The following is an 18,669-nucleotide window of genomic DNA, read 5'->3' on the forward strand; positions in this document are numbered from 1 at the left end:
GGAGGAAAGGAATTGCCTTGCACGGGGGTAGTGTCAGGGGCTGGGCCTTCCTTCGCCGCGGGCCAAAGAGCAAGAAGAGGCAGGTCTTCACCTGGCGTGTGGCTCCTGGAGGCGGAAGGGGGGGTCCAGGGGGGCTCTATGCTGGCTCCTCAGAGGAGGGCTGGGAGCACCTGGGTGCGAGAGGGGCCAGAGGCTGGCGGTGGGTCCCTTGCAGAGCCGCGAGGGGAGGGGAGGGGAGGGGGGGGGGGTCCCGTTCCGGCCTGGCCCACAGGTTGCAGGGGGACGGGCGGAGGCGTGGGGCCGCGGGGGGGGCTAAGCCTCGCAGCCCATCTGTCAGCTCCCCGCGCCGCCGCCGCTCCCAGGCTGTCCCGGCGGCCAGCTGCCGGGCTGGGGGCTGCGGCCGCGCGAGCGCCGCTTCTCCGGGGTGGAGACATCCCGGCTTTCCAAGGCGACCCTTGAAGGCGCTTGGGCAATGAGACCCTTCGCGCCCCGCGCCGCGGCGGGGGCCTTCCCGCTGCGCGGGGCTGTGGGCCGGCCGGGGCGCAGAGGCACCCTCCCCTGGGGGGCAGGGCTGGGGGGTGCCCGGCCCGGCCGGCCCCCGGGCGGCTGGAAGCAGGAGCCGGGGTGTTTGCAAAGAAGTTTTATTTCCACATTTATAAAAGGAAGGCCCGAGCCGAGCGGGCGGCGGCCGGCGGGCGGAGGCCCCGGGTACAGACCGACAAGAAGCACTGACACAAACACGCCCTCGGGGGTCACAAATAAATAATTCAGATGCACGTTGCACGCGGTATTTACAGTCCGGGCCGGGGATCTCCGGGGGGGCGGGGGGATCCCGTGAGCTAAGAGGTGGGGGCAGGGTGGCCCCCCCCCGGGGCCCGGCTGCCTCGGGAGCGGCCTGGCTTGCGCGGCGGGGGGGGTGCCCGGGCCGCTCCGGCCTGCAGCCCCCGACCCCGGCGGGGGCGACGTGCCCCGGGGCCGGGCGTGAGCGCGGGGGAGCTCGCTGGCGCGCGCGGGGCCGGCCCTCCGTGTCCGCGCGTGGGCCGCGGGGCTCACCGGGGCTGCGCGGCGCGGGGCAGGACGCCGGGCAGCGGCGGCAGGGGCGGCGGGGGCTCGGCGCCGCCCTGCAGTCCGTGGATGAGGATGCGGGGCACGAGCGGGCGCTGCAGCGCGGGCGGCGGCGCGCTCGGGCCGCGGTACAGGTACAGCGCCGCGCCGGGGTCCAGGTTGGAGACGAGGCTCTGCGGGTAGAAGTAGGGCGACGGGAACATGCGCTGCAGCGCCGAGTAGTTCCCGGCCTCGGCCAGCAGCTCCAGGCCCACCGCCGTCTGCCGCTTCCACTTGGTCCTGGGGGGACACACCGTCAGCCGCGCCCTCGGGCCCCGCGCCCGCGGCCCGGCCCCGCGCAGCCCCGGGTGGCGCCCACGTGCGCGTCCGCGCCCGCGCCTAGCCCGCGCGCGTCCATCTACAGAGAGAGGGGCGAGATGGGAGATCACGCGCGTCTACACAGGCGCGGGTGTACAGCTAGCTGCGCGTGTCTGCCGAGGCATGCATGGGCACCACACGTACAAAGCCAGTACGGGAGATTGCGTTGATATACGTATGCACACGCACGTGTAGATGTACATACGGGTGTGTACACGCACAGCTAGACATACACCCCCCCATACGTACCTGTACGTGTGCACACGTATGCAGACACACATGCCTCTACCTGTGCGTGTGCACACGTACCCGCCTATCCATGCATGTACGCGCACACGCACAGGGAATGCGCCCTCCGAGCAGAGCCCCCCACCTCTGAAGGCAGCACGGGAGAGTGGGCCAGGCCCCGCGGGATGACACGGGCCAGGAGAGGACAACCGGGGCCTCCGCCCCGCAGCGCCTCGGCCCTGGGCCCGCCGGAGCCCCGGGACCAGCCGGCCCCCATCCCGCGGGGCGGCTGCGGGCGGGCGGCCTCGGCCCCGGGCCCTGGGCCTGGCTGGAGCCCGGCTTGCCCCCCCCGGCCCCCCCAACCAGGGATCCGCCTGATCCCCTGCGCCTCCTGGGTCCGGATCTGCCCCGCTCACTCCGCCCCGAGAGCCGACGGGCCATGGGGGGGGTGGGGTGGAAGAGGCCACAGCCCGTGGGAAACACGCACGCTGCCCCGTCTGCCGTGTGCGCCGCACGGGGCACCTGGAGGGGAGGGCAGCTCCCCGCCAAGGCCAGCCCGGGGCCGGGCACAGCCGGGCCACTCGCCCGCTTGCCGCCTCGCCCGGGCGGGGACAGGCGCGGCGGCCGCGGCCCCCGGGCTGCGAGGCGAGGGCAGGCCGGACGCGCGCCGCGCTGCCCGGGGCCGGTCCGCGGCGGAGGCGCCAGCCCGCCTTCCACCCGTGAATTATTCATCGCCGTCATAATTGTGTAATTACTGCAACCCGCGTTAATTATTGATGCCCGCGGCAGTAATTGGGATTTATTATTAATGGGCCAATGTGTCGTGGATCGAGCGGCCCCGCGGCCTCCTTCCCCCGGGCCGGCCGGGGTGCCCCGGGGTGCGCGGGGCGGGGCGGGGCGCGGCGGGCGCCCTTACCTGCGGTTCTGGTACCACGTCTTGACCTGCGTGTCGGTGAGGTTGAGCGAGGCGGCGAGCTCCATGCGGTCCTGCACGCTCAGGTACTTCTGCCGCTCGAAGCTGCGCTCCAGCTGCGCGAGCTGGTGGTCCGTGAAGGCGGTGCGGGCCTTGCGCGGCTTTTTCAGCCGCACCGGGGGGCTGTCCCGGGAGCTGGAGATCTCGCGGTCCCCTTCTTCCTTCACTGCGGCCGCGGGGAGAGAAAGCAAAGCCGTGTCAGCGCGGGGCCCTGCCCGAGCTCTCCTGCCCGCAGCCGCCCCCGCGGCCCCGCTCCGCTGCCGCGCCGGGAAGGGGGTCAGCCAGCCCCGTCCGAGCCGCGGATCCGCCCCCCCCCCCCCCGGCAGGCCGCGACCGCGCTCATTTTGCCCAGAAAAAAATAACAGCGGAGCGGAAAGGGACCCATATCTCCCCCCCCCGCAGCCCCGCAAAGGCCTCGGGTTTGCTCCGGCCGCAGCTGCAGCGCTAAAGCCGCCCGGCCGGGCGAGGGGCAGCCCGGGGCCGCGGCCGCCCCGCGCCCGTTGACCTCCCCGGCGGCTCCGCCCCCCCCGCGCCCGCGGGTCGATGCGGGGCCGCGACCGACACCCGAAACCGGCCGGAGGAGACTGGGGAGTCTCCCCCACGGCCTCCGCTTTTAAAAGAGAGGATGTGACAAAAAGCCGCGGTTTGTATCAAGTGGCGGCACTGGGGGTCGTTTTTCCGGGGGTCATGGGGAGATTTCGTTGGGGCGCGTTTGGAAGCGACAGGGCGAGAGCGGAGCGAGCCGCGATTTCTCTCTGTAGGAAGACAATAATCCGGTTAATTGAGCCACCGGGGAACGAAGCCCCTCAACCGGGAATGCAGCATGCGGCGGGCCGGGCGGGGAGCGGGCCGCGGCCGCGGGGGCAGCGCGCAGTGCCCGCTCCCGCGCAGTGTCCGCGCCGGGGCAGCCCCGGGAGGGGCCCGGGGGCAGGGAAAGAGAAGTTCTCCGCGCAGCTCGGGACAGGGCGGGGGAGAAGGAAGCGATCCGGTCGGGAACCAAACGGGGAGCATCGATTTCTTTTTTCCCCCCCTCTGATTCTCCTCTCCCCGCTCTCTCCCCGGCGCAGGAAGCCCTCGGCTTCCCCTTGGGTGTCAGCCCAGCGGCCCGCGGAGGAGGAAGCCGAGAGAGGGGCAGCGAGCCCGGCCTCCGCGGTGAGACCCGCGCCCGGCAGCCGAAGGTAAAGCGCCGGCCCCGGCTGCAGGAGCTGCCTCGGGAGCAGTGGAGTTTGGCTGCCCCCCCCCGCCAAATAAAAGGGGTATGATCATCCTGCCCGGGAAGCGGCTGGGGGCCTGGCGAGACAACTCAGGGCCGTCATGTGCTGGCACTTGTGACCGGCCGCTCCGGTCCAGCTGCGCAAGCTCCGCTTGTAACTCGGCGGCACCGGCTCCGCGGCCAGGCCCGAGCGGAAATCTGCGGGCGTGCCGCCGGGGGGAGCGGGGATCGGGCCCGCTTCTCCCGGCCCCCGGCCCTTCCGGAGCAACGGGGCTCGTCCCCCCGCTCTGGAGAAGCCGGGTGGCCTGGGCAGAGGGGCAGTGGCCGGGCGCCGGCGCTGGTCTCGTTCCCGGCACCGGTGTGCGTCGCCCGGCAAGGGAGGCAGGGCGGCAAGAGATGTCGTCCCGCGCTGCCCGGGGCTGGGGCTCTGTGTCCCCGCTGCCTCCTTGCACTTACAGCCCCCAGATTTTCCTGCCCCTCTGCTCAGTTTCGTTGCAAACTCGGCCGTCCCGCCGAGGGCAGAAGTGCAGAGCCGCGTTTCTCCCGCTCTCCACCTCCCCGCCCCCTTGCTCTCCTTTTCCGAGCTCTTTCCTCCCCCCGGGCCCTTTCCCTTCATCCTTGAGACCCACGGCTGCCCCGCCGCAGGCTGCGGAGCGGAGCGGAGCGACTCCCCGAGCGCCGGGAGCCGCGTTTCCGCGCGGCTCGCTCGGCAGCGGGGCTGGCGGAGACCGATCCGGGACGGCGGGGCCAGCAGGAGCGGGAGAAGGGAGCGGAGAAAAGTTGCCTGCTTGCAGGGAAACCCAGGCCTAGCGTCTGTCTCCCTGCCCGCTCTTCCCCGCCCCATAGGTGCAGCCTGCCCGCGCTTCAGAGCCTCTCTCCGGGCCCCGCGCTCGCCACGGGCCGCCGCTTCCCCCTCCGGTCGTGGAGGCGCCGGCCCTCCGGCTCCGGGCCAGATCCGGCTCCTGCGGCCCCGCGGCAGAATCGCGCCCGTCTCCGCACCGCCCGGCAGCGCCGTGGCGACCGCCGCGGCCCCCCGGTGAGGCCAGCCGCGGGCTAACGACTTCTCGCCTCTCCCGGCCCCTGTGAGCGTCACTGGCACTCGTCTTGCAATGGCCCGGGAGTCCGACGGCAGGGACCCGCGGGCGAATTGCGCCCCGCAGTCGTGTCCGAGCCCGGCGCCGGAGCGGCTCGGCGGAGCCCTGCCCGCCAGCGAAGGCGACACGAGTGGGGAAGGGCTGCGCCCCCTCTCCGGTGCTCTGCACCCCTCGCCCTCGGCCGCTTCGGCCTGCGCCTGTCGTCAGAAGCCAGTGGAGGAAGTTGATCGGGTTTTTTCGTTTCCCCGGCCGCGGCGGCGAAGCCGAGTCCTGCTCGCCGGCTCGCAGAGCCCGGCGCCCGCGCCGTGCCCCGCGCCCCGTGCGGAGGCACAAGCCGAGCCCGCGGGTCCCGCCGGCGCTTACCTTTGTACTCCGAGTCCGAGGACACGTTGCTGCTACTTTTGTCCATTTTCTCTCTAAAATCCTCCCCGGGCTTGGCGGGGCCGCGGCCCGCAGGCTCCGGCCCGCTCTGTCCATTGGTGCTAGAGTAAGGCGCGCAGGCTGCCAGGGGCTTGCAGTCGGCGAGGATGTCCCTGATTAAGAAAGACGAGGTCACCGTTCTGGACTGGGACGGCGCCGACACCTGCCCCGGCTGCAGGTGCGAGTCCAAGCCCACGGCGACGCCTTGCCTCTGCGCCACCGCCTCCAGGCACTCCCTGCCCGGCGAGGGGGGCGACGGGCAGCCGCTGCTGACTTCGGAGCGGGGGCTTAGTTCCAGCGGGGACCTGCAGTCCCCCAGCAGCGGGTCTCCCTTGGGCACGGCCGGGCTCCCCGGGCGGTGGGACAGGATGGAGTCGATCCCGAAGCCGTTGGACCCCTCCATGGCCTCGCACGCTCCCGCCGCGGGTCAGGCTGACATGGGCTGGGCGGCGGCGCTGGGCGAGCTCAGACAAAGTTCAGCCTGGGAAGCCAGGGACCCGCTCGGCCAACCGTCCGCCGCGCTCTGGGCATTAGATCCAGGGCTCAGCCTTTCTTCTTCAGCGCCCCAAGCAGCTGCAGGCGGAGGGGTGGGGGTGGGGGTGGGGGGAGACAGACAAGACAGGCACACAGAGAAAGGACAGACCGTCAAACTTGGCGCGGGGAGCCCCCCACTCCCACAGCCCGCTCGCACCTCGCCGCGTCCCCCGCCCCGACCCCGCCGGCGCTCAGCTCCGCCGGCGAGGGGCTCCGGCCCGGCCCGCGTGCCGGGGGGGGGGGGGCGGCTGTCGTGCGCGGGGCGCGGGCCGGCACCGCGGCCGGCGCCGGCGGACAAAGGGCGGGCGCAGGTTTCAGCACCTCCGAGAGCGCCCGGCGGCGGCGCCCATGGCTGCGGCCGGCGTCAGCACCTCGGACAGCGGCTCCGCCGGCGGCGCTTCCCCTCGGCGAGCCCAACTTGTGTCGCTACTTCGGGCTCCTTCCTCCTCCTCCTCCTCCTCCTCCTCCTCCTCCGCGCCCCCTTTTTTTTTTTTCCTCCTTCTTCTTCTTTTTTTTTTTCTTTTCAAGGTGCCACATCCACGTGTCCGAGCCGCCGCCCTCCTGATTGGCTGGGAGGCATTTTGGGGTGATGTCACACGCTGACTTCAGGAACCTGATCGCCTCTCCGTTTGATTAAAAGAGACACTGAATTAATTACAGCCCCGATCCAACGGTTTACAGGCCATTTCCACCCTGTTTGCTTTCATTACGCCACTGATGAAGCTCTTAATGGGGTGATTAGCAACAGGGGGTCGGGCCGGGCGGCTGGGGGCGGGCGTGGGTTTGCTAAGCTGCTGCTTGGCCTTTTTCTTTCTTGCCTTTTAACTTTCTGCTCTTCTCTCCCCCCGCGAGGGGCGGCATCAGTCGTTCTTTGGGGGCTGGGAAAGTTTGGCCGCGGGTTAAAGGGGGAAGGGGGGGCGATCCCCTCCCTAAAAAATAATCCCCGATTAATTTGACCGCGCTGTTTGAGGCGAAGATCGCGCTGGAGCGGTGAGAAGGGGGCTTCCCCCCCCCCCGTTTCCCTTTGAAATTGTTTTAACGAAAGAGGGGGGGGCGGGTCTTTATAAAAGGAAACTCGTTTTAAATCCGATGCAGGGGGGGGGGGGGTCTTGTTTTGACCTGCCCCCCTTCCGCTTTACCCAGGGGCTTGACCTGGACCCGACTGGCAGGATCCGGGAGGGCTTTTCGTGCCCGAAACACTGGGGAAGCGGCGTGGAGCCGGGGCTCGGGTCCCCGTGCGAGGCGCCTGGGATCGGGCCCGCGGAGGCCGGCGCCCGGCCGGGCCCTGCCCGCTCGCTGCTGCCCCGGGGCAGATCCGGGCGCTGGAGGGCCCCGCGGGGGCAGTCGAGGCCGGGCCGAGGGAGGCCTGCCCAGGGCGAGGCCGGATCCGGCCCAGCCACTGCCGCCCGGGCAGCTGCGGCTTGTGTCCCTTCCAAGCCTCCCCTCGGCCGGCAGCTTGGAGGCGGCCGGGCCGGCGCGGCCGCGGGAGGCAGCCCCACGCCGGCGCGGCTGCCAGCTGTCGGGGAGGGCGGGGGCGGCCCCCCCGGGCCTCCTTCTCCCGGGGCAGGGACAAAAGACCCGGGCCTGGGACCCGTCTCCCCCGCGGTTCAGAGGCCCCTGCCCGGCGCAGGCCGGCCCGGGGGCTGCAGCCCGCCCTCCCCTCGCTCAGCCCGGCTGCAAGGCGCCCTGATGGCGCCGGGAGCCGCGGCCCCGCGCGATCCCCGGCTGCGGGCGCCAGGACGAGGGCCCGTCTCGGTCTTCGTCGTCGTCATCATCATCATCATCGCCACCATGATTGCTATTGCTATTGATTGGCATCGGCGTGGTTACTGCTGTTTATTAGCACCTCCGCGTCGCCATTGCTCGTTATCTTCCTTATCTAAACCGGCAGACTCGCGCCCATCGTCATCACCATTAGTATCCTTAGTCTTATTGTTGCAGGTGTTGCTGTTCCCGGTCATCATCATCTTCATCATCGCTGCGGTTTCGTTATCATCGGTACTGCTATTATTACCGCTGTTATATCGTTTCAGCCCCGGCTCGCAGCGCTCCGAGGGCCGTCCCCTGCCCGCGGCCGGCCTCTCCCGGCCGGCGTCGGGCCCGGCCGCCCATCTCGTTCGCTTCTTCCTCCCCCTCTGCAGCCAGGCCGGCTGGGCTCCCGCTCCCCCGGCCCGCGGTCCCGGCTGCAGCCCGGCGGGGAGTGCAGGGGGCCCGATCCGGCGGCGGGAAGAGGCCCCGGGGCAGCTGAGCCGGGGCAGAGACGAGCTAGCGGGGGCTGGGAAGGAGGGAAAGGGCCGCCCAAGTCCCGCAGGCACTTTCCGGGACACCCCCGGGCTCGTGTCTCCGTCCCGGGGGGCTTGCAGGATCCGCGCCCGCTCTCGCCCCCTGCCCCTGCCCCTGCCCCCGGAGCGGAGGGGAGAAGGCAGCTGCCGCCGGCCCCCCAGCAGCCCGGGACGGCGGCCGGGCTTCGGCTTGAGCCCCGGGGCGGGCAGGGGCCGAGGGAGCCGGGCTCGGGGCTTTCCCACGACGGCTTGCTTCCCTGGGAAGAAGCAGTAGTTACCCGGGGGTCTGCTGTGACCTTCCCCGGGACCGGGGGCAGAGGGGGGCTGTGTGTGGCCGTGCTGGGCTCGGTGCCCGGAGCCTGGACGCGAGCAGGAGGCGGGGGGTTTGGGCAGGAGCTTGCCTTTACACCTGGCTTCGCACAATGCCTTACGCCTTCTTCTGGATGCTACTGCATTATTATATCCTCCTCCTCATCGTCATCAGTAGCAGTCCTGCCACTGCTGATACCCACTCAGCTGCTGGGGTCACTGTTGGAGACGCTAATCCTTCCTCTAGAGCTTGGGGTTTAATATTAATATCCATTTATTTACTAATGAAAGGGAGATTTAGGCTTTCAAAGCCCCCCACCCCCCCCCCCCCCCCCCCCCCCCCCCCCCCCCCCGCCCCTTGTCCCATTGATTTCAGGTGCCTGGTAATGAATGAGTTTGACCTCCTTGAAACCAATCACTGGCAGGCACGTGTCTCATTTTTCCTAGGATCTGGACGTTTCCCTGGCTCGGCCCATGTCTAAATCTGGCGCTGCCTGAGCAAATACTGTGAAGCGTGGGCAGAAGAGCTGAATGCCAGATGGGGCGATGCACCACAGCGCAAGACAGTCTGATACCATACAATATATGCTTTGGCCTTCTAGTCCCGTTCTCAGCATCCACAACCACCTTCCCAACATTTGTGAGTCTCGTGCTCAGCCCTTCCCTAGGGGGAAAGGCAGATGCCAGCTAGGGCAAATAAGGGAGGACACAGTCCCACAAGCACTCCATCTCCTACCAGGCGTCTTTATTTCCAGTTGACTTCAGTGAGAACTAAGGTTGTTCAGCTCTTTCCAGGACCGAGTCCTGCATTACTTACTGCAGTTAAGTTGTGCAGCCAGGAACAAACCCCCAGTATCTTGGTTCTTCAGCCTGCGCTTTGGTAGCACACTGTACTTGTTACATGGTACATTACTTGTACCACAGCCCATCAGTTGTGCCGGGGAGAGTGTCCACCTGTATCCGTAGCCACCGTGACGGGCTGTGTGCTAGCCACAACCCGAGCCTCTCCGCTGCCCCGCCAGCCTCTCCAACCTGAGCCGAGGGCCCCTGCTCCAGGAGCCAGAGGCCAGGTCAGCCTCTATGCTCATTCTGAGACCGTGGTCTTTGCACGCTCCAAATATTGGTTGATCTCAGCAAGAGCATCGTGCTCATCACCGTCACTGGTGTCCCAGGTAAGGTGTCCAGTATTGAAGGTGAAAGTCTGCTTGCGACATAATTGCCTTTCCAGGTGGAACAAAAATCTACTAGCTCATTCCCACAGGATGCCACCACCTGCTTCACCGCAGAGCTGCACTCTTCTAGGCTGGGGCCGGACCATCCTTAGAGGAAGGGAAGTCTGTGCGTTTGGTTACAAAGCCCCGGGCATCAAAGCCTCAAAGGCGCTGAGGCACCTATTTTCCAATTAAATCTATTTAAAACCTATGACTTCAAGGGGACTTGGATGTCTAGTTACCTTTCAGGATCTGAATCTAAGGCCTTGAGTTATTTAGGGCTTGATTCTGTGAAGTGCTTGGGTGGGGGGGCTTCGTCCTCCACTGACAGAAGCAGGCATTAAAAGCTCTCAGCATTTTTGTAGGATCTTTGCCTTTATTGTGGAGTTATTATCTGGTGATTTTTTTTAAGCAAACAAAGCTGCTGCTACAGCCCCCCTTTCCTGGGCTGTCTTGGTTCAGAACAACACAAAAGCCCGACTTCGGGCTGTTTCCGGCAGTGCCCTCGCATGCACGCCAGGCTCCCAGAGCTCACTCTAGGAGTCCTGATGCCTCTCACAACTGACAGGCATCTTCTCCTTCCACCGAATTGCACTCCTCCTCTTCTGTGACAGCCGAGTCCTCAGATGTGCAGGGCACCTGCAACGCCTGTGGATTTCAATGAGAGTTGCAAATGCTTATCAGATCTGAGTGCTTGGCTCTAACTGCCTGTCCTGTTCATCTGGTCCCACGCTCTCCTAGGAGAGCATGAGCCAGCCAAGAAAGCCCTAAGTCAGGGCTGTAGCTGTGAAATGCAAATGATCCCAGCCAGTGGGTGCAGGCTTCTGTAGGTGTTTAAGGTGCGGCGATTTCTCGTCATCCTGGCTGCAGATTTTTTTTTTCTTGATTATTTTAAATCAGCCAATATTTCTCGTGTAACTCTTGCCACAAAAAAAAGTCATTACCGCCACCATGAATTATTGAGGGCCTCGCCTTAAAAATCCCAGTGGGCTTTATTACGCTAAATTCATAGCTATATGATGAAATGTAAACTCTCTGTTTACTGCAAGGGTCACACAGTCCCAGCAGACCTAGCAACAGGGCCTGGCGCACGGGTCCTGCTGCACTTAGGACATGCCAGGCGCTAAATGAAGATCTTAGCAATTAGTGTGAAGGTCCTAGGAGAAGGTGGCTGTGGGATGAGGATAATGTGGGAAGGGGCAAGTAGAGCTAACGTGCAGGTCTGTGCTGGCAGCAGTCAAGAAGCAGGTGGTGTTGGCCAGGAAAGCAACAGCCTCAAAAATCCTCCGGTTACCAGTGGGTGTCACTGCAGGACAAGGAGCGTCCTGTACCGAAGGGCTGGGGAGGAGGTGAGCTGGGGAGGATCTGAGAAAGGAAGCAAACCTGGATCTGCCATCTTCAGAGGAGAGAGATTTGCATAGTCTATTAACCAGCCCCCCCCCGCTTTGTGTAGCACCAAGGCATCCTTTGCTAGATCTTAATTAATAAATGAATCAGTTGGGAAAGCTGGCTGACATAGCACTTTCCGTCTTTCTTTTAATTTTCTTTTTCTTAGTGAATTCAGGGCTGGGGAAAGGTGTCAGACCCAAAGCCAAGGAAACAGGAGTTTCCAGGACATGCCCGCCTACATCTGCTACGGCCTGCGCAGTGGTAGGATTGGTTTATCCTTCGCCTCCCAGCCCATGTGGGAATGAATGAGGAGTTTGTTCTTGGTGCCTCTGCAGAGACTGGGTGTAAAAGGGGCTGGAGCAGGGAATTAGTGCAGGCCAAGGGGCTAGTTTCTGTGGTGGGGATTCGCGTTCAGAGGGTGCTGGAATGAGATGCACTGAGCTGCTGTGAGCTGGGTCCCTGCCCGGTCATCACATTTCAGCTGCTTTTGGTCACCACGGGCTGCTTTGGATTCAACCTGTCAATCAAGAGGGGAAAGGCCCAATAGTCCATTATCTGTCCCAGGTGCCATCCAGGCTCTCTGGAGAACACTTGTATTTGACTCAACCATTACTTCTCCTTGCCCTCGTCCTCCATTTCTTGGTATCCAGCCCTGTCACTGCAACATGCTCAGTGCTCCAGCTAGTGGGGACACTCAGGGCTGCTTTGGGGTTAGCTGCCTACACCCCTTCCCCTTCATCATGTCTTATAGTGCAGCCTTGCAAGGTGCAGAGCATGCCTGGTTCTCATTAACTTCTCCAGGAGAGGAGAGGACTCGATATCCCCCGGGACCAGACACCTGGAGTGCAGCGCTAGCCTCCTTTTCCATGCGCTGAGGTTTAGATTTTCTACAACCTGGTGGCACTCACAGGGCATCATTAAGACCATGGAAATTTGTTTAGTTCTCTTCTAATAGATCCCTGCAGGGAGAGAGAGATTTTATTAGAACGGCTCTTTCCCCTTTCACCCAGCCCTCCAATGAGCTGAGTGCTCACCTCACATGGCCACAGAAGTCTCTTTCTGTTGCTGGATTGGAGACTGCGTGTGACCCTAACCAGGCTGTGGCATGTTGTCAGGGTTTATTAGACACACAACTGCTTGGCTGCAGCGTTCAGGTTCAGAAGCCAAGTCATTTTTAGCAAAACAAGACATTTAAGGCCCAGCCTTCTTTCTCCCCAGCGTGGTGGGAAAGGTCTCTTGTTATACCCAACCTCTCTCAGCACAGCAAACCTTCCTGTTATTCTGCCAGTTAATTCAGAGCTGCTTGATTAAGGAAGCCATAGCAGAGAGAGGGGGGAATACGCAGTAGCTCTCTCTCTCTCCCTGCTCGCAGCTGGCCCAAGTGGGCTCAGGTGTGGTCAGGGTGGCACTTTGCTCCAGACACATCCCCACATAAATGGATCAACAGCACCTGCCTTTAAGGGTAGGCTTACCCAGAAATCTCAGGTAAGTTAGACATCTCTAGCTTGTTTCAAGCCTCTGTCCCACCCATAGGTATATGCTTCATCTCAGGTAAGGAAAACGTCTTTATTGCCCAGTTTGCTCCTGTGTCCAGGTAAAACCAGTCAGTATTAACACAGGACTCTGTCCTCTCACAGGCAGGTTTGAAAGCTTAAGGTAGAGGTGGTTGGAGGTGGGATGCCCTGTGCTAGTTCCTGAACTGTCTGTTTGATTTCTCGCTTAGCTATAAGAGCGCCCAGCTGTCCCTTAGACGTGTGCAGGGTTGTTGTGCAGCTAATGCCCTGCAAGGTGCTAGGGTGATGGGGAATGTGCAAGCGCTCTGTGAGGAAGAGGTGATGCAAACGAATGTTTAAAATGTCATATCGTACCATGCATGACGTACAATGTCACATGTGGTACAGTATGAGGTGTGCTGACAGTGCTGCGGAGTGGAACATGCCAAAGGGATTTATGGTTTAGCTAACAGATTGTCAAATCGAAATAATCAGGACCATTTTTTGAGGCATTTTCTTAATATAAGACACTGTGTTGGAAGCAGCTTTTTTTTTTTTTTTTTTTTTTTTAAATCCCGTTGGTGCAAATGTTCTTTCGATCCATGCTTACATAGGTGTCTTTCCCTTATTCAGCATAATGCAGCTTCTGAGCTTGCTATTGTGTATTGCTTATGGTATTGATTATAAGTTGAGTTGTGGATTTATTCATGGGCTGCACGGAAAATGCATAGGTCTGAATTGTACAACAGTTCATCAGAGCCAAATCCCTTTGGCTGGTATCAAACCAATAAACTAATTTCCACCAAGTCCCCAATATGGCAGAGGACTTCAGCATGTACCTTGACCTCCCTGAAATTAAGCATAGTTGAGTACTTTGCTGAAGCAGGCCCTTAAGGAAGATTTATCTTCCCGACCAGTGAGTGAGACATTTTCATTGGAAAACATTATATAAATGATGGAAACCATAAGGCTGTTTATCACCTCTAAGGCACAGTGAAGGGAAAATTCACTACTTTCATTGTAGTAATACTGTGGATTAGCTGTGGACAACTCTGAACACAGTAGTGGAGCAGGGTGGTTAACAGTACATGCAGGTGTACGTTCCAAGTGAAGACATCGATACAGCAAAGCAGAAACTTGTTGATAAATTTGTTCTTTATTCAGTTCTATCGCTGTTAATGGAGGCTTTTTAAACTTAAATCTTGGTATAGCACGTTGTACTATATGCCATCTTGGTATAGCACATTGTACTTGGAATAAAGCCTTGTGCTACATTGCTAACATGTTCTAAAAGGATTAGGATAGACAGACAGTACATGCATTTTTTTTTTTTTTTTTTTTTTTTTAGAGCATTTAGGCCTTGGCATAAAGACCCTGGCCAAGGGGACCGCACCTTGTAGGTTGTTCCGCAAGGTAGACACTGAATGCTTTTTTCTGAGCATCACGGCTTGGAAAGGTACTGAGATGTGGAGCTACCTATAACGAGAGAAGCGGATACATGCGATCAGTCACAGCGAGGAGAAAGTGAAAGGAAAGAGGCTTGGAACATGAGCTGGGAACTGGGCTGCGGCCGAGCTCGTCAGCTCCTGGCCGTTTCAGGATGTCGTTCTGTGCTGTACAGGAAGCCAGCTACCAACTTCCAAATGGAGACTGGCTGGCCTTCATGGTGGAGGTTATCTTTTAACACCCCCTTGATGAATGAGTCCTATAATCTCGCTGCAAACAGTCTGCCATTGGAGAGGATGTGCTCAGGTGGGGCTGTGCCTAATAACTGCAAACCAAGTGGGCCTCATTTTCAGAGCGCACTTACACTTCTCATTGTGGTCACCAGGAAATGCTGTTACGATGGTACCTGAGTTGGCCAGGATCAGGGCCTCATTCTGCTAGGTGCTGTATAAACATTGCTTCAGAGGCCGCTCTGTTGTGAAGACACAGACTTGGAGAATGGGGTAGAGCAGAACAGGAGGGATCAGTGTGTGGGTTATATCACGTTAGTTCCTGTGACTTTTGGGGTGCGTTGTGGTAGTGACGGGGTAGATCTGTATACACACGCAGAGCAAATATAGACAGGATATCTGCACGTGTATATTCAGGTAGCCCTGTGTATATACACTATGAAATAGTCTTTGCCCTCAAGACCTTATGGGCTAAAAAGACAAGACAGGCCGAGGGCATGTTTAGATGTTCAGTACTATTACAAATAAGGAATGTATTAAATAGGAAACTTGATGCTTTACTGCTGATAGTCGGTTCTGAAAATGATGGCTACACCAATTGCTTTCACATAGCTATAAGTAAAGCAGTAATTCTCTCTCTGAGTTTAAAAATAAGAGGGAGAGAACCAAGAATCTTTACAGTAGTTATTTTTTCTCTTAAGACAGTGACTGAAATTTCAGAAAGGCAAGGATTTTTGTGGGTGATATCTCTTATTGGACCAGTTGTATTGTTGGGAGGATATAGACAGGCAAGCTTTCAGTATGAAATACCCTTCTTCAGGTCTCCGAGGGGGGGAAAAAAACAGTCTTTTCTTTCCGGAGTCAGAGGTTCAGACTCTAGGATTCACCAAAGTGATGTTGGGAGCAGAGTCAGGCCAAGAATCAAAGATCGGAGGACTTGTATCATTGACTTCAATAGCAGAGCTGGGCCAGTGCTGAACATTTTTGGCAACTCTACTCATATGTGAGGACAATGGTGTCATTTCAGTGAGCCTTACAGATTTCCAGTGACCACACAGAAGTGCATTCAATTTTCACTGGCAGTAGGACACTACTTGCAGACCTACGGATGTAGCATGAGACAACTTGGAGGACAATGCTCTGTTGGGCCATATTTAGAGTCCTAAGGGAAGACACCGGGAGCTTACTGACAAGCTCACCTGGCGACTTTGCACAGAGCTAGTACCCTACTGTGAAGCAAACACAGAAACAGGAGACAATAAGGAAACTTAGCAGTGCCTTCTCCAAAGTTGCACACAATCCATGGCTTCTGACCTCAGTATGAATAAGTGGGAGACACCAGGTGTAAACCAGGGGGCAATTTTTTTTTTTTTTTTTTTTTTTAAATGAGAGGGCTTCTCATAATGAGGGAACCTTGAGAAGTATGGCTGAGTCCCCAGCCAGTAATTAGTCAGGACAGGGGTGGTGGGAGGTCAGAGGTTGGTGTAGGAAGTCGGTGCCAAGCGGTGCGATTTCTAATCTGTGATTTGTGTCTAATTCTTATTTTAAGTGATTAACCAAAAGGCATCTCCCTAGAGACATCTGATAATCTGCACCATTATTCCAGCAGGGTTTGAACTACCATACCAAAGTTATACGTTTGATATGCCAAGTGAAGCAAATCGGGTGACGGGGTGCTAATGTCCTTGAATGCTTTTCGGACTGCACAGGCCTGCGGGTTCTCTTGTAGGGTTTTGAAGTTGGCCTTGTTTTCAGCTCCCCTAATTAAAATCAACTGTGTTAATCCAGAAACAACACTTTCATGTCAAGTCTCATAAAAAATCTCCGTGAGATGTTCGCAGCTGGGATGCATTAACATCTGACCTTGCTTCCCACAGTTGCAGGGGGAAAATTCGTACATCTAAAAAAAATTAGTGTGTGTGCATATATATGTGCGTGTGCTACTTCCCCGTAGATTGCCTAGCTCAACTTACTGTTATAGAAAAGGGAAACCTGCCAGTCATCGGTATACCAGTGTGAAAATCCCTGTAATAAAGGCAGTCCGGATGGGGGACTGATAAATGGTATGCAAGACGTGACAAGACCAAAACACTCGGTGTAGAGCAGACCTTCCACATGGTATAAATGGGCAGCTGTCTACTGAACTCAGCAGAGGATCTGGGAGTTGTGAGTTAAGTGAAAAGCAAAGAGGTGTGCTAAACCTTTCTGTTTCCCAGAAATCTCAATGTATAATTCCTGTTCAGCACTTTGCGTGTGCAAAGCGATGAGGAGGATCAGCTAATTTAGGCACAGGTACACCAGAGCTGCTTGGGAGAGTGACTGAATATTTAACTTGCATAACTGAATGATTCAGTTTGGCTTGTAAACACGCTTGTGAATAAACTACAAAGGGGTCCTAGTAAAATGTCATCAAGACGTCTCCCTCACCGCTCTGAAGGGTTCTGCACATGGTTGCAAGGAAACTATGCTCTGTTCCCTATTTTTAATATATACTATCGACCTGAAGCGCTATGCTTGTGGAGCAAAAGCTTCCAAGCCTTGTGTAAGTTTTCACTTGAGCACCGCCCCTGAACTCAGCCTGGTTTTCCCAGCGCGGGTGTGCCTGAGTCATTTTTGCCAGTGACATAGGAAAATGGCTTGTACGCGTCGTACAAAAACCTGTTCCTCATTTACAAGGTCCCAACAAACCCAGTCTTTCAAGTTGTCTCTTTCTTTCTTATCTTTCCCCCCTTTAAAACAGCACACAACAACAACATCAAGCTCGTAGATTTTTAAGGCAGGGGGGGAAGGAATGGGAAATGCGGCACAATATAGGAGCCAGGTGCACAACCACCCCTCCGCATACTGTGTAGAGCATCCCCATGCAGACACACGCACGTGCAAGCGCGCATACACATCTAGATGCAAATGATTTCCGTGAAGCCATCACTTGTGAAGCTTGACAGAAAATAATGAGAAACACTAAATCTTTTATAAGGTCAACACTCAAGCAGCTGTCAAACAAGAAAAGAATTTAGCGAAAGAGCCGCAAAAACTTCCATCGCCTCATTAAACCCAACAGGGCCCGGGCCTGGCGTGGTGAGGAGACGCCAGGGCGCCTCCGTTTTGTGTCAGTAATTTGCGGTGGAGGAGGAGGGAAGACGAAACAGCCAGCGCCGAAGGGGCCTAGGGGGAGGCTGGGGAATCGTTAGCGCGCCAGGAGCGGCCTCGGCTCCTAATTGGAAGCATTGGGCATTATCAACGGAGGATTTGCCTCAGCTCCCTGACAGCTATCTGGGCCTGGAATGATAGCCCACTTGTCAGTGTAAAAGACCATTAAAAACAAACCATTTTGATTTAATTGGAGGCGGTGCGCTGAGGGCCCAGGTGAGGAGCCTCATCAGCCGATGCTGGCTGCTGATGCCTTTTTCCCCCTGTATTGATGGCTTTTTTTTTTTTTTCTTTTTGGCTTTTTTTTTTTTCCTTCCCTTCCCCTCCCTTTCAAAAACTGTCTGGGAAAGAGAAAGAGGTACTGAAAGATCCTTCACAGTCACATTGAGATCTGCTTTCAATAGGGTTGTCAACAAATGCTATGACAAGTTACAGAGCGAGGTAGGTATTTTTAAAACAGACGTTATTCTGTCCACAGCTGAGCCAAACTCGGAGGGTGTGTGTAGGATTATTAGGGTTATAAATACCATGCCTTTCACTGCAGGAAGAGTGGTTAACATGCCTGATTTAAATTGAGGGTTGTTTCCTTTCTTCCTTTTCTAATTGAGAAGGGAAATGCAGGGAGGAAAAGATGAAATGGATGTTGGGGGAAGTGATTATTTTGCTTCAAAAACACAAAGAATTAAAAAAAAAAAAAAAAAAAAAGTTGGTGATTTTTGGCTGCCTGGCTTTAATATACCTTGGAGCAAACTGATGCTAGGGCCCTTTCTGAAAATTAGGACCTTGTAGGATGTTTCTAGATGGACACCAAGAGTCACTGGCCATTTGCTCTTGGGTAAGAAGCCAAAAGGGTTTGGGGAAACTCATTCACCCCCTTGAACCATGATCCAGGCATATGCCTTACCCTGGCAAGTATAGGAGCAGCCTGGAGCTGCTAACTTCTACGCTAACACAGCATAGAAGCTGCCGCGCTTGGCTGGACCAATGGTTTATGTAACCCATCGGTGGCAAATAATGGTTGCGTTGGAAGAGGATAAGAAAGAGGGTGTGTGCAGTGCAATCCATCCCATTACACCCCCAGTTACCGGTAGTCCAAGGCTTGGGGGTGGTGCTGAGCCCACGGTTACATCCCTGACTGCTGTATTTTAACAGCCTCTGAAGCTCCAGGGGATCAATGGGACTGGAAAACCGGCTCCCTTGTCCAGCACATCAGTCAGCAAGCAGCTTCAGCACTTGAAAGCTGAAGGGGTTTGTGGGAAGGGCGTGTGCCATACA

The 18,669-nt window shown here is 58.3% G+C and overlaps 2 protein-coding genes across 2 annotated transcripts in view; both read right to left on the reverse strand.

Moving 5' to 3' along the window:
* Nucleotides 1-622: 622 nt before the first annotated feature.
* On the reverse strand, nucleotides 623-6,314 carry BARHL1 (BarH like homeobox 1). Its single transcript, XM_090022724.1, has 4 exons — nucleotides 6,206-6,314; nucleotides 5,294-5,923; nucleotides 2,567-2,789; nucleotides 623-1,344 (listed from the first exon to the last, which is right to left on the reverse strand). Exons 2-4 carry the CDS (start codon nucleotides 5,751-5,753, stop codon nucleotides 1,050-1,052), a joined length of 978 nt encoding a protein of 325 aa, XP_089878850.1. The 5' UTR covers nucleotides 5,754-5,923; nucleotides 6,206-6,314; the 3' UTR covers nucleotides 623-1,049.
* Nucleotides 6,315-13,712: 7,398 nt separating this feature from the next.
* Nucleotides 13,713-18,669, reverse strand: part of CFAP77 (cilia and flagella associated protein 77) — an 87,643-nt gene continuing 82,686 nt past the window's right edge. The window contains exon 6 of the mRNA XM_090021929.1: nucleotides 13,713-14,044. Coding sequence (XP_089878055.1) covers nucleotides 13,922-14,044 — 123 coding nt within the window. The 3' untranslated portion in view covers nucleotides 13,713-13,921. The remainder of the gene's footprint in view (nucleotides 14,045-18,669) is intronic.

This window comes from Crocodylus siamensis, chromosome 11 (genome assembly GCF_052110815.1).
Source record: "Crocodylus siamensis isolate JL-2025a chromosome 11, ASM5211081v1, whole genome shotgun sequence".
NCBI lineage: Eukaryota > Metazoa > Chordata > Crocodylia > Crocodylidae > Crocodylus > Crocodylus siamensis.

What these genes read in the sequence shown, in the direction of transcription:
- BARHL1 (XM_090022724.1), bottom strand. Translation starts at nt 5,753, where the DNA reads ATGGAGGGGTCCAACGGCTTCGGGATCGACTCCATCCTGTCCCACCGC. An exon ending in CTCGGACTCGGAGTACAAAG is followed by an intron (nt 2,790 to 5,293) that starts GTAAGCGCCGGC and finishes CCGCGGCCGCAG; the next exon opens with TGAAGGAAGAAGGGGACCGC. An exon ending in ACGTGGTACCAGAACCGCAG is followed by an intron (nt 1,345 to 2,566) that starts GTAAGGGCGCCC and finishes GTGTCCCCCCAG; the next exon opens with GACCAAGTGGAAGCGGCAGA.